The sequence below is a fragment of the Ptychodera flava genome, chromosome 9 (assembly GCF_041260155.1).
Source record: "Ptychodera flava strain L36383 chromosome 9, AS_Pfla_20210202, whole genome shotgun sequence".
Classification (NCBI taxonomy): Eukaryota; Metazoa; Hemichordata; class Enteropneusta; family Ptychoderidae; genus Ptychodera; species Ptychodera flava.
In genome coordinates, this window is record NC_091936.1 from 791,441 (window position 1) to 806,701 (window position 15,261).

The window sequence follows — 15,261 nt, forward strand, 5'->3', positions numbered from 1 at the left end:
ATATGCACCTTGAAAGTGAAAGACAAAGACTTTTGCTCAAACTTTCCTCGGTGAAACTTTCAACCATTCTCTTACCAAAGTATGAATAAAAATCAGGGGTCACCGTGCAAACTTTGGTACTAGAGAGACAAATAACTTGCAATTTCTCGATATTTGAAATCCAAAATGGCCACCATCCCTGTGTTACCTCTATTGGAAAAAATAAAATTTTCGATTTTCGAAAAACTAAGACCATGAAAATTATTCTTTTGCCGAGAGCTTCAAAATGAGCCCCCACAAGTGGTGCGTCAGAAGAAAATTGATAAAATTTGAAGGCCCGAATTTCTGTCCCCGAGGTGGGTTCTACCTTAATAAGAACTTTAGAACCTGAAAATGAACTTTTCAATGGCAGGGTATCTGCCAACAAAAGAGACTGGGAAGCCCCGGTATCTCTTAAAATTTTGACAGGGTTAGCGGAAGACATCACTAGAAAGTGATATAAAACCGTCATGAATAAATGGTTCGAAAATACCCATAATGCTATCTTGAGAAGAATTGACCTTGACCTCATTAATTGGGGATAAGAGCTAGCTAGGGGTTTAACCTCAGAAAATGTGTCGCACACATTATTAGACTCTCATTGAGATGATGAAGAAATAAAGTCGGTGGGCTTAGATCCACTTTGACCTTCACATTTTCTTTTCAATTTGAAACAATCTGACATTAAATGGCCTTTTTTTTACAGTACCTACAAGAAAGTGTACCAAACTGCTTGCCAGAAGGAGATTGAGATTTGGGATCTTGTAATGTAGAAGTGTTACTTGAACTTTGCGAACTGTTGATTTTCTACTCTCCTTTGAATAATTTTTGGATGAAAAGGAGGAGTTAAATTTCCCTGCATTGTTTCTGTATGAAAAGGACTGGGATGGTTTGCTGAGAAATGAAGATTTGTGGGTCAATGAATAATCATCAGCCAAACGTGCAGCAACCTCAAATGTATCTGCCTTTTGTTCATTGATAAATGTCTTGATGTCACTCCGAACGCACCTTTTAAATTCCTCAATCAAAAGAAGTTGTCATAAATTTTCGTTATTCTGACAGACCTTCAGAGAAGAACACCAATGATCAAACAGTTGTTCTTTTGTTCGAGCAAATTCAACATAAGTTTGATCCTTCGCCTTCTCACAATTGATCCATAAATTTCTGATGGTAAGCGTCAGGCACCAACTCATAGCCCTTGAGAATTAATTCCTTCACAGAATCATAATCTGAAGCCTGCTCTACTGACAACTGAATGTAAATTTCTCTGGCTTTACCCACAAAGCACTCTGCAAAAGCATAGACCAGGACTCCCTAGGCCAATTCAGACTCTGAGCAATTTTCTCAAAATGAAGGAAATACATGTATTTGTCAACACCTTTTCTTGGAAAGGGAACTAACCTGAAATGTTTAGTGAATGTCAAAATTGTCTGAAGAGATTTTCCTGACTGTCCAAGCTCTAATCATTTCATTTCTAACTGTAGTCGACGCTCTGCCAAGTCTCTTTCCTTTTCTCTTTCCTCTCTTTCTTTCTCTCTTTGTCTCTCCTCCATTTGTAATTCTTTCTCTCTGTCTTTCTTCCATTTCTAATCTTTCCTGCCTATCTTTCTCTCTCTGTCTTTCTTCCATTTGTAATTTTTCCTGTCTTTCCCTTTCTTTCATTTGTAATTCTTTTTCTTTCATTTGTAATTCCAGTTTCTTGATCTCCAAATTTGCCTGCATATTTCTAATTTTAATTTTTTGAGTTCAAAGGCAGACTCACCCTTACCAAATCTGCTATACGGAAAGTGCCCGGAATAGACCCGGTTTGTGCCCGGTATTATTGCCTGGTTTGCGGCCGGTTATGGCCAAAAACGGTCTAAACCGGGCGCCCGTTCCGTGTTATTAAAAATAAAGTTTATAATGGTGACTGGAAGATGACCGGTTGTGGCAAAAAAACGGTCATAAAACGGTCATCCATTTTGTTTCTCTGACCAGAAAGTGCCCAGTTATTGCCAAAAACGGTCAGAAAACAGGCGCACAGTTTATGCCCGGTTTTGCATTGGTGACTGGAAAGTGCCTGGTATTTGAAAACAAAAATGGCACCCGTTTTATGCCCGTTTTTTTTCTATGACCAGAAAGTGCCTGGTTATGGCAAAAAATGGTCATAAAATGAGCGCACAGCTTATGCCCGGTTTTGCCTTGGTGACTGGAAAGTGCCTGGTATTGAAAAACAAAAATGGCGCCCGTTTTATGCCCACTTTTTATGACCGGAAAGTGTCTGGTTATGGCCAAAAACGGTCATAAAACGGGCACATGGCTTATGCCCATTTTTTTGTTGGTGACTGGAAAGTGTCTGGTATTACTTCATGTAGTCATGTTTGTTATTTGCTACAATGATACATGAAAGACTATGTTTATAGATCTACACTGAGGCAGAGTCACAAATGCCATCTGTTCTCATACTTGTATGAGTATTTTGAAAATTGAAGTTTAAGTGATTGTTAATAAATGCATATATTTATTGTTATTGTAAATTGTGTGGTACTGTTCCTCCAAGTCTTAATAACTGTGGCTATCCACCGTTTGTAAAATATATAGCGAAAATACTATGCATTGATCAGACAGAGTGCTGTCACTGGCACATCAATTAATACTTTATTCGCAGTGTACACAACAGGTACAATCTATGTCTCATTAGAGATGGTCCCAAACATTGCTCCTTGTTCAAATATGCCAGGCGCTTTTTTGACATCAAAATTCATAGACTGCATACGGGTCATGTTAATTTATTGAATGAACTATACAAAATTTTCATCGCTTGAATACAGTAAGCTGCCTTTACAAACAACAGTGACCATCACTGTTAATATCAGCCACAAGCAACAGGAGGATAATATGTAAGTTGTTCACATCTAAGGGCAGCAAGTATCATGTTTCAGTTTTCCTGCAAACACACACATATGCCATCATGTGCAGCCCTCAAAACATTTTGATTACACAGTTGGTACTTGATCCTCAGTAATGCAGAACGAGGGCCGTCCTCGGGAATTAGCTGGTTTCAACGATGGTACTCAGGCTTCAAAACCTGATGATCATCACAGAGCTAGCCAGAACATCAATGGCGTCAATGGCAAGCTGAACAGGGCTGACAACAACATCGTCGTCGATTATTCCAAAAGCATTCAAGTTAGAAAGAAGATGATGGATATTCACACATTTTCTTAGGAAGAAATCGTGAAACTGATTATCCATACATTATGAATTGAGATCGAGAAGTAGAGATTGAATACTCGAGCGTACCCTACATGGCGATTTATAAAATCAGAGTTCACAGGGTTCTCAAAAATTTTTGAAGTAGCCGGAAATTTAGAAAAGTAGGCGGTTAGCTTCTGTATGCAACCAAATTCCCTGGGCGAGCGGGCGGGGGGGGGGGGGGGGGGGGGGGGGTGGTTAGGTATTTTTTTTTAATTTGAAGACATTTCTGGGCAATTTTAGGCATTCTTAAACAGTGTGTGAGAAGCTTTTCCTACACACACAGGGGAGGGTTTCAGGGAGGGGGTACCCCTCCCTGTGTGCAAGGAATTTTTAAAATTTGAAGACATCTTAGATTAATTGCATGCATTGTTGTACTGTATGAAAGAATATTTCAGCATAAGAGTGTTAAGGTGATAAGGATTTTTTTTTAATTTGAAGACATTCCTGAGTAATTTATGTATTCTTATGCAGTGTATAAAAGGCTATTTCAACATACACACATGTGAAGGCTTTCAGGGAGGGAGTGTGCAAGAAATTTTTAAATTTTAAGACATTTTGGAGTAATTTCATGCATTCTTGTACAGTATGAAAAACCATTTCAGCATACAGAATAATTATTATCTCAATCAATTTACAAACTGTTTTCGTGGGATAGTTCAGTTCAGAAGAATTAATTTGATATCACTCAGGCCTGTCATTAGGATAACTGCATTCAGTTGGCAAGGATACTAGCAAAATTTCACAAGATTGCTGTGTAGAATTATAATTTAGCTCATGACTTGAACAAACATTTTGAAATACATCTTAGATAGGGGTTTTCACAACCCAGAAAACTATCCGCTAGAATCCTGACCAGTCTGGCTGTACAAAGTTTTTTACTGATTTAAATAAACTTGACTGAAGATACAGTAAAATAAAACAGTTTATTCATGCAATTCAATGAATTATAGGAACACAATTTTCAGTGATTTCAATTCACTGTACTATTAAATTTCACAATAAAAACGAATCCGCGAGCTGATTATTGATTTTTTGGTGATGTTGAATATAATTAAAAGAAAGAGAGCTAAATTTCAGTGTTCATGTTTGATAAAATCCGAAACTATACGAACACCAACCTGTACTACACCCACCGTCCGGAGGGACGGTGCTACACCGTATGTGTGCAAAGCACCGGCAGTCGATTGTAATACAGTACACACAACGCGATATCGGTCGACCTGAAATTTGACACTGTGATAGACGTAACGTTTCAAAGGTACGGAAAGGGAGACCAAGTAATTTTTTGTTTATTTAGATTTGATCTAAAACCTCGCAAAACCTACTCTTACACAGAAATCAAAGTTTTCAAGCGTCGACTTTCTCTTCCGCGAAGCACACAACCACGGCCCCTCAACAAAACGCGATGTCGATCGACTTGAGTTGAATATTGACATTGTGATCGACCATGGATGGATTGACATGGCGTTTCAAAAGTATGAAAAATGAGACTCAGTAACTTTTGGTCGCTTTAGATTTGATCAAAAACCTACCAAACCCATCAGACAATACCCTACTCTTACGCAGAAAACCAAAGCTCTCAAGCGTCGACTTTCTCTTCCGCGTTTGAGCGAAACAACGTCGGCTTCATTCGGAAATGGTCGGCTATTCGCGGGCATTACGTACTTGTATGTTTGTCCAATGTTCGGCTATACCCGATGTGAACGTCGGAATAATTCGGGCTGTGATCGGGAAAGCAGGGTTGACCTCGAGAGCGATTCCCAGTATAGTACAACACGTTCGCTGATCGCGGTACTACAGTGATAGCAACAAGTTCACCGCGTATATAGCCACATCGGCTCTTCTGAAATATTATTTCCGGCTTGCAAGACCACCAAAAAATCAAAATATTGTTATCAAACCAGAATTTTGGGGCTAGAGCGAAACAGTGCTGAAAAGTAGCCGGCCAAAATACGTAAGTAGCCGGTCAATTTGGCCGGCATCCGGCTAAAAATGAACACGCTGGTTCAACGGATTGCTTGATTTTGACATGGAGGCATATATGTATACTCTGAGTATCTGGTGTCCTTGCCAGCTTACCACAGAAGGCCACTCAAGCACTTCTCTGATGCTCGTTCGTAATACCATGGAGGTAGCTCTTCCTACCTCCATGGTAATACCATAGACCCTTAATGGAGCTCGAGGGACCGTAGGATCGTACACTATAAATCCACAACTCGTATCCTGAGGCCGACCATGTTTGTTTGCGAATACACCGGTGCATTGTGGATATAAGGTGACCCCCTAGCTTGCTGGAAAAGGTAGCCTAATTCAAAGCTTCTACTACTCTTCATGTCATGACGTCAGTCGGCATTCTGCATCGCATGCATAATGGCATGTCCGCATTTCGCATCGCAGAATGGCATGTCTGCATTTTGCATCGCATAACATGTCTATGGAAATCCGGTCACGACATGCGACCTGCGACTTCAAAACTGCGACCTGCGTCCTGCGAGTTTGAAACATGCGACCTGCGATTTCGGCATTTAGACCTAGGTATGGTGCAACCTGCGACTTCACAACAGCGACCTGCGTCCTGCGTGTTTGTCAAACTGCGACCTGCGACTTCACAACTGCGACATGCGACAACAACACGTAACGTTTCATGGTGTTTTCCTCAGTATTAGATTGGAGGCGTCTTGCGTGAACTTTAATCCTTTGAGCGCCAAAGTCTATTTTTGTCCCCTTTATATAATAAACCCCTGTCAATTATTCTCCATTTTTTTCAAAAATTTTTGGAAAATCCTGTAGCCAATGAAATGTGATGTCGATTTGGTCCAAAATTATCAAAAAATTACAGAAAATTCATACAATTGGTAAAATTTTGCACGAAAATTTTGGTGGGAAAAAATTACAGCGCTCAAAGGGTAAAACGTGGAAAGGAGATTTAATGTTCAACATCGATCAATTAATAAGCCATTGCTTTCGCTTTGGTAAATCGTTCACCAAGTCTGGCAAAACTCAATTCATGTGCACACCAGTTCACTCATTTTCATCTGGAGAGATAATTTTATGACGGAAATGTTGACAGTCCGTGTTAATGCATGGAAAATAATATGCTACGTGATAGGCATTTATATGTTTATATTATAATTTCAAATTATTTTAGATATTCTTCGTCTGCCTTACCTCGTTCTTTCCTTATGTTATCGACAAACCTTTTGATTTTTAGATATCTCTGGTATTTATCCTCATTTCACTGTGGTATAACCATCTAGCTGTCTGTTTAATTCATCAGTTGCCCCCCCCCCCCGTATCATAACTGCGTCAGTGTCATTGCAAACGTTAGAATTTTCAGTTATTGTCGTTCATTTTCTAACATTTCCAGTTTTATTCCAAATCTCCAGTGATTGATCATCGGATGTTGCCATCTTTTCGTCTAATTTCATTTTTACTTTTTCGTCAAAAAATCGAATTGATCCAACTTTTGTACAGTTGGATAAAATTAAACATTCTTACTGGTTTACTTCGGACTACATTTGTCTACACAAATAACATATGCAAAGTAAAGCAGTTAAAATAATACTGATATTGACAGAAGTGCAAACATATTTACTAACCATGAATAGTCAGTGTCCGACTTTCTTTACAGATAACACGAGTTAAAACTGTAAAACAGGGCATCATTAAACCCTCCTACAATCCTATTTTCAGTGTTTAAGCCTAATATGTACATACTATAATATGTACATATTATTTTTTGTGTGTATATAATATTTTAGATCATATGGGCAGAAAAGTTCCAGAAACTAATTCTGATGTAGACGTTTAAAACCCTATTGCTATTGCATTGTTTCAGATCAGTTGGCCTTTCGTAAGAAGGAAAATAAATTTGTGCTCTTCGTTTGTGGAATTCTCTACCGTCACACCTTCGTGCACTTCTATCGCTGGTTGAATTCTTTCGCTAGGCCGATTTTTGCGTAGGCCAGCGGTGCGAAAATTATGCTCTGGTCGCGAGAATGCGGTAAACCGGCTGTTTTAATACAGTGCAATGGTGTCCCTCGTGTTTTTCAGGCTCGTGTTCAGAGCAATGGTGCGAACAAATCAAGACTGATGTCGCAGTTTGACAAACACGCAGGACGCAGGTCGCTGTTGTGAAGTCGCAGGTTACACCTTGGTCTAAATGCCGAAGTCGCAGGTCGTATGTTTCAAACTCGCAGGACGCAGGTCGCAGTTTTGAAGTCGCAGGTCGCATGTCGCATGTCGTGACCGGATTTCCATACATGTCCGCATGTTGTATCGCGGGTCTTCATTGCGCATGATCAAACGTAACTTCGCATTGAATGTCCCCATAGCAATTTCTCGCATTCAGAAAAGAATGTCAAGTCCGCATGTCCAAATATTCGCATTTTGTACCTCATCATGGCATGTCGTAATAACGAATGTCAAGTCCGCATGTCCAAATTTTCGCATTTTGTACCTCATCATGGCAAGTCGTAATTACGAATGTCAAGTCTGCATGTCCAAATATTCGCATTGTGTACCTCATCATGGCATGTCGTAATTACGAATGTCAAGTCTGCATGTCCAAATATTCGCATTTTGTACCTCATCATGGCATGTCGTAATTACGAATGTCAAGTCTGCATGTCCAAATATTCGCATTTTGTACCTCATCATGGTATGTCGTAATAGGGTACGAATGTCAAGTCTGCATGTCCAAATATTCGCATTTTGTACCCCATCATGGCATGTCGTAATTACGAATGTCAAGTCTGCATGTCAAATATTCGCATTTTGCACGTCATCATGGCATGTCGTAATTACGAATGTCAATAGTCCGTGGGCTGGAGGGGCCCACCGTGCAGCCCCCCCATAAACCTACTACATGGGTATTATTTTGTTCTTTGGGATCTGCTGAACTAGAAAAAAGATGTTAACATTGGATATTTTGGGATGCACTACCTGTCTGCACTGGTTTTTGATATGCATGTACCGCAAAAAATGGCGAAAAATGGGTAGGGGTAGAATCCGTGACAAATCGCGGCCAACCTGTTTACTACAACGAGATTTCAATAAAGGAATTTGAAAATAGATTTTTCGTTGATTTTAATGGTGAGCTACAATCTGTCGCATATTGAAATATAATATATTTCTATTTTCTATTTGCAATATAAATTTATCATTTCGAAATAAGCATATTGGTGCCACTGGATGGCAGATGTAGGCCAACGCTCTGTCTAATTTTTCCATCGGCCCGACGTAAATTGAAAATAGAAAATACAGTCTTATTTCCTATTTTCAATTTGGTGCAGACATGCGCATTAGCATGAAGCACCCACAACCCAGACATCAGAGAAGACCTGGGATTGTTACTTTGTATGTATTATGTCTCGAAACTAGCTTCCCAGGGATAGACTTGAGATATTGTTACATAGTATGAGCTCAAATTGTTATTCTAGTACAAACGAGTACTTAACGTTCATTGGTTATTCCAAGTGACAATTTTATTTTAGGCGGGATTTTATTAATTTTAATGCATGCCATGCCATGCCAGAGTCAGATTTAGTTTAGGGCGGCTAGCCATGGAGGGGTCTCGAGGGCCAGTCCTCCGAGTAAGGATAGGTGAAGATATTTTTAATCTACCTTCACCCGTATCAAGCCAACGCTTGAACATTCTGAGTGGCAACCATTTTCAACAAAGATCAATGTACTTGGTGAGCGATGATGCCTCGGGAAGACGAGTTTTGTGGCAAGACGAGGACGGAAACTTCGACCTGGTGACGAGGGATCACGACCCGCAGGTGCTATATGAGGTCCGAGGATTACACCTCAGTGCAGCCACGGCCTCCAGCCCAACGAGACCGTCACGTTCGCCGACTGTCCATCCAAGTACTGCCACAGATGTTGGTACTCCGGACAGTTTCCTAGCTACGGCAGGTAGTGCACCCTCCCCTGGAGTGCGTTATGGTCATATGTATCTGATGTATCAACAACCCGATAATGTACACTCGTCACCAAGACATCTCGGCGTTCGGCCACCCGGCGTCAGAGCGCAACAATTCGGGCGACGTACGAGGAAAGCGGTCACAATGCTAGAATACAGGGATGAGAGCGCCGAGCTGATAGAAAACTGCACTGTATTCATTAGGATAACAGAAGACTCTTGCAGTCTACAAAATGTTGCTGACCAGGTCAAGAATGAATTACAACTAATACAAACGCCAAAACTTCTCGACAGACATTATCTACCGATCAGGGACACTGCCGTGACTTCAGGTAGGTTTATACTTGTGCTAAGTGATTGTGGATGCATGGCAATTAGCTGCAATAATTGTAAGCCTATTCATTGGCTTTTTCTGTCGTGTTTGCAAGAACTTGCTATTTTCTTGGAGTACGTATTCGCGAAAAATAAATCTGGCTCACACCGGAGAGCACAGGTGCTTGCAGCGTTGCTTGGATAGTAGATCGGCGGCTCGGGATGGAACTGTTCGGCCGAACCTCGGTAGTTTCGGCCTCACTTGGAGGTCGACGGCCGACCCTACCGAGGTTAGGCCGAAGACCGAACACTTCGATCTCGGGCCTGCGATCGACTGTCCAACCAACGCTGCAAGCGCCTGTGCCTGAGAAACAGTATCAGTATTAATTGCCATCGAGGCATCCACGCTTTTGTTTTTTTCACCAAACCGGAGGAGCCAAGTCAAGTTTACTCCCGATCAAAATATCATCCCTTGGGTAAAACTATCGAATTGCGAAGCACGTATACGGAGTACGTACCTGTTGTTTGGGAATTTATCACTTTCAAGTGTACGGCCGGCAGCGATGCATTGAAATGATTCTTCGTGTTCAGAACGATAACCACATCAGAAATCTCCCCCCGCCCCTACAACTTTGGCTTTGAATTTAGACATGCAGCGGAAGCCACCAATGCTGGTTTATTGAACAAATTAAGCCGCTTTCATCTTTGTCAGTGACGGAGCAAGTCTGAGAAGTTGGAATTAGGAGTATATCGCTATCGCGGCCATTGGTGTTCTTTTACTGAGTCGCTGGAGCCATCCGTCCTGTACTTCGAACTTTCAAGCGATTGTAGTTGCGACCCTACCATGTGCATGCTCGATTTGCATAAGTGTTGGTGGTTTATCCAAAAATGAAATGTGCTTTCAAGAATCAAATTACTTTATTGTCCACTCCGTCTCTGTGTTGTTGACGTTAAACGCACTTTCGGCGATGTAAGTTTTCGCATATTGACTTTTTGAGTATACTTTGATTGACCTTGATCAAAGCATGATAGTCAGCGGAAGGGTGTGCGTGGCACATGCGCGTATAAGTGACCTAAATCATTGCTACGGGGAGTGTTAATTCGTCGGCAGACATGTCATTTGTACCGAGATATTTGAACGGGCCCGCGGTCCTGTGCATTCATTATTTCAATTTTAGGACGCTCATGACACAATACGACGCTACTTGATGTCATTGTTTATATTTTGCGAAATGCCTTCTGAATTTTCGTTTTTGTAATCTTTTAACATGAAGGTACAAGTGGTAAACTAACGCCATGATTAGAATTATTAAAGTCAGACTTCAATAGTAGTATTCATTATTTACGTGCATTTGTGGTTTCGATGTTTGTGTAAATTTGATGAGAAAGACGCGTAATTTCGTTAGGCGTCATTTTTGCTTACATTAATATCTTATGCTCATGCATTTCTTTTAGCACACCATGTCCACTTTAGTCATAGTTTGATTTAATTCTTGTGTTACATTTTCATTTGTTACTTATTCTTTTTCTTGTTTGTATTACAGAATATGGTTTCTGGCTTGCTGCCAGAAAAATCAGTGCAGTCAAGGAAGATGATTTCCAAAAGTGGAGAGGTAGGAAGAGGACAAAGAGGAATAAAACGGCGACAGATGAACTTCATGAAGTTTTAAGTCAAGTGAAGCAACAGTTAGAAAACACAGTATGTAAAGTTGTTTGTTTGTTTTTTATAAAGTAAATTGTTGACAAGACCATTATTTGGTGAAAATGATGACTATCTCGCAATGTAGGCAAATAAGTGTTACCGCATTTTGAAAATACCATTGTCTCCCCTATATTTATATCAACACTCATCTGTGCATGATCAATTCATTTTTTTTAATTTTCACCACAAAATCAAAAGAAAAATATAGAAAAAATCAAGGATAGCATTAACTTTAAAGAGCCAAAGGTGGTAACTTTGTATGATATTTTTCAATATGTTTGTTTCCAATGTCAATTGCAAGTTCTTGCTCTTCTCCCATAAGTATGTTGAAGTAGTAGCTACTTAGCTTGTCATCAAAGCATTATATCTGTAGAGAGCACTTTTGTTTGGTTTTTGTTGATTTCTAGTCTGCACCAGAACTGCCAATTTGCATATTTGATGAACATTTTGCAATTATTAATTAACATCTAATGACAAAAGTTCATCAAATTGAAAATTACTTCACTAGAAGTCAATGATTGCCTTTTTGATCTATTTTACAGCCAGGTGCCACATCCCCATCTACAAATCGCTTGATATGCTTTATTTGTTTAGATGTGGTGAGATTGCCATTATTCGTCTGCTCAAAATGCAACCAGGCCATTGGATGCCTTCAGTGCTGTAATAGATGTAGCCAGTGCCCTAATTGCAGAGCTGAATTGCCAGATCCAATAGAAGGTGTACGGGGCCTTGATTCATTATTATCAGCAGTGGGCCATCCCTCCTCCACAGAGGAAGAACTGAGCGAAGCTCTGACACAGCGTGTAAATGAAAGTGAAAGTCAACAAAATCCACCACTGATATACCAGATTAGTGACAGTAACAGTGTGTACTTCACTTAGTTTTTTTTCTTGAAGGGACATTTATTATTATAAACTGCTGTGTTCCAAAGTTTTGCAGTACACTCAGTAAAGCATGAATTCCATGGGTGTCAATGTTAGTGTTACCTTGAGTTCAAGGGATAGTAGTAAGTTTTATGGTTAATTTTCATAACTTTGTACCAGTGTTTTCAGACGATACAAAAAAAAAACCCAAAAAATCTTCAAGTTTATCTGCCTTTGGTGTTATTAGAGTTTGTGTGCTATACATTAAAAAATAAATGCCATTATTGAAACTGTTTTCTGGCAGGACAGTGCAATTTTCTGAAACGTTGTGTCAGACAAACACTGAGAAAAAGTGATATGTGTAAACATATCCAGTCGTTTTCAATGGATTTTTTTGCCTTGATGAAGATGTTATTTCTTCACTGTGCATGGAAACTTTCTTGTCATGGACAGACTGCAGAGAAATTTGAGATGCCATGCCCAGCTTGCACAGCAATAACCTGAGCGTTGAAAAAAAAAATTGAAGTTGTAGTTTTGGATCAAGGTATGCACAATGACCAATTTTGTGTGTAACAGTTGTTTCTTGATATTGCAAATAAAGATATTAAAACGGATTTTATGTGAGCGAGTAATTCAAGATGAGTTTTTTGCATAAAATCAGGTGACTTGTGAATAGCAATGACATTGGCCTCTTTCAGCTCCTTTTGTCAAACAAGCTAATACAACACTGATGTGTGGTACTAGTATATGAGATTACCCACAATTCTCCGTAATTGGCACACAAATAAACATTTGACACATGCAACCGCCCTGTTGTCAATAAAATCAGTACATGTTACGAAGATCATCTTTTGAGTAAATCTTGTAAGTTTACAAGGTACAATGGCTGAATTGTCGTCCTTGTCATGAAGATATGATTAGTAATGGTTGAAATTCTAGTTTTCATGGACAATTTATTTGCTAAAGTAATGTATCCTAGCAACTGATGGGGTTAGAGGTTTCATCTATGATGCTTATTGGACAAGTATGGGAGCAAAATGTTCAGATATCAGTGACAAACTTTGATTATTCAAGCAACAAGGGAAGGAGGCTTTGTTTCTGTTGAATATTGGTAACTGTTGGACCAAACGACTTTTTAGAGGACTTTGGATGGACTCTAATGACCTTTGAACTTTTCAGATGACCTTGAATTGACTCAAATGACCCTTCACACCTTAACACATAAGCATCTGAAGTCCCTAGAGGTTTTGTGTTGGATAATTGTGAGTAGGGCAAATGTATTTTTCAAAGCCTTTTGGACATGACCTTTGACAAACTTCAGCGATCTCTAAAATATTAGGTTTCTTCTGTTTGATATTGATGGATTTAGGACAATCCTTTCCAAACTTTTTGAATGCTCTTGACAGACCTTTAATCGCAAATTTAAATGTATCTTAAAGCAACAAGCAGTTCCATGTCAAATCAGTGTGCCACAGAACCTCCTCCAGTACCATTGCATCATCATGGATAATTTCAGCCAAATATGGCATTCTCAAGTGAACGAGAGGGAAACCGTTGTACAGTAGTAATTAACTCACGCTACTCTGCATGTCAACACGAACTTTTATCGCTCACTGACCCCACGATCTTCTTACATTTGTCTGGCTTAAACTCCGAGTATGTCCGAAGTCAATAAAGACGAAATTATATAATTTTATTGACATGATAAATCTCACCGTCACTGAAAAATGGATATTTTGTAAACAAGTCTGATAATATTATGCCGTGGACACTGAACTGTTGATTAAGCCCACTTTGAGCAATACGAGTATCAGAGATTCGGTTTGCACAGCGACAAAACGGACTCTACCGAAGGCTGTAAATGAGAGCAAGCTAACGTTTGGCACATTGTGTTCCAGATCAAGACTCAAGATACTACCGTGACTATCAAACATTAAGAATCTGTTTAATTGGTTAAAGGGACATTATCTGTATCTTTTGGGGTTTTTTTCATTTTTTTCGATGACTGACATCCCTGGTCAAATCAATAGGACAATAATAGGAGACCTAAATTGTGACTATGGACGGCTTCAAGGATATGCAAAACCACCTTGCTCTTTACGGCAAGGTTCAATTTGAACCACCCGCCATGATTATGGGATCTCAGCTATAAGCTTCGTACAATTTGTGTGCTCTTTTAGACTGCGTCTCGGGGACTGAAATCAGCTGCACGGGTTTACCATCTAGTGATCTACGGCTGTCCAACTATATGGGGATACAGGGTCAGGTCGGTCATTGACACCATAATCGACTAATAATGTTCCATTGCCATGAGCCAGGGTGGGATATTTTGGTAAATTTTTTTAGACGGTCTACTGATCATAGCATTGATGTAATTCCGGACCGTGGTAAGACCAGAGGCGGCCCTAGGTTTTCTTTATCAGTTCCTCTCCTTTTCTTCATGCTCTGACTGATCATACAAAATAAAATAAAATAAATGACAATATAGCCTAACCTAGCCTCTTGACTCTTTATTTATTTTACACCCCATTACATGGACGTTTATCTCTCATATACACATACATCTTGTAATTAATTAGTCAACACAACTAATTATGCTAATCCGTAGACTTATTCTCACATGGAAACGTTAGGCGCTTATAATAATGTCAAATGCCACACTTTGCGATTGTCGGGTTATTACTTCCAGGACTGACATTAGGCAACACCCTCAGTGACCAGATCAGTGACGAACCAGCAGCCCCGAGCTCGGATCCAAGACCCAGCGAGTTTAACCGTTTTTTTTTTAATTAAATTTTCAAGTATAGGCAACCACATTGAACAGCATATATTGAAACGCGTACATTAAAACGTTACTTTATTGAGTTATAATTTAGTATATAATATAATAGCACCGACATGATCCACCTGTAAAACGATTTCCGGCTTCAATTTCAAACGTAGTAGGCCTACGTACTTTCTCTGTGACATGCTCTGGTCTGTACGGAAAAAACTTCATCTCGCTGAGCCCAACGTGGTTCAAAACTTTTGTTGTTTTCGACGTTTCGTTGTGTATGGCTTGGCAGTGGAAGTCCGACCACCTCCTTTGATCAAGGATAGGGACTGGACGGAAATTACTGAAGAGGCGTGGGGACATGTTTGGCCCGAAAATGTTCTGTCAGTAGCCTATAGTAAACAAAAACCTGTGTCGGTCAGGCTATTTT

General features: G+C 39.8%; 1 protein-coding gene across 2 annotated transcripts; it reads left to right on the forward strand.

Annotated features, from left to right (window-relative positions):
- The first annotated feature begins 6,693 nt into the window (after positions 1-6,693).
- On the forward strand, positions 6,694-12,671 carry LOC139139725 (uncharacterized). Of its 2 annotated transcripts, none has more exons than XM_070708584.1 (3): positions 6,694-9,513; positions 11,038-11,192; positions 11,790-12,671. In XM_070708584.1, exons 1-3 carry the CDS (start codon positions 8,775-8,777, stop codon positions 11,796-11,798), a joined length of 903 nt encoding a protein of 300 aa, XP_070564685.1. In that variant the 5' UTR covers positions 6,694-8,774; the 3' UTR covers positions 11,799-12,671. The 2 variants fall into 2 exon arrangements, with proteins under 2 accessions (XP_070564685.1, XP_070564683.1); XM_070708582.1 differs by having other exon boundaries at positions 8,483-9,513; positions 11,738-12,671.
- The last annotated feature ends 2,590 nt before the right edge of the window (positions 12,672-15,261 follow it).

Excerpts from the sequence above, each read along its gene's own strand:
- LOC139139725 (XM_070708582.1), top strand. The coding sequence starts at position 8,775 with ATGCCATGCCATGCCAGAGTCAGATTTAGTTTAGGGCGGCTAGCCATG. Across the intron at positions 9,514-11,037 it reads GGACACTGCCGTGACTTCAG|AATATGGTTTCTGGCTTGCT; the intron begins GTAGGTTTATAC and ends TTTGTATTACAG. Across the intron at positions 11,193-11,737 it reads AGCAACAGTTAGAAAACACA|CCAGGTGCCACATCCCCATC; the intron begins GTATGTAAAGTT and ends TCTATTTTACAG.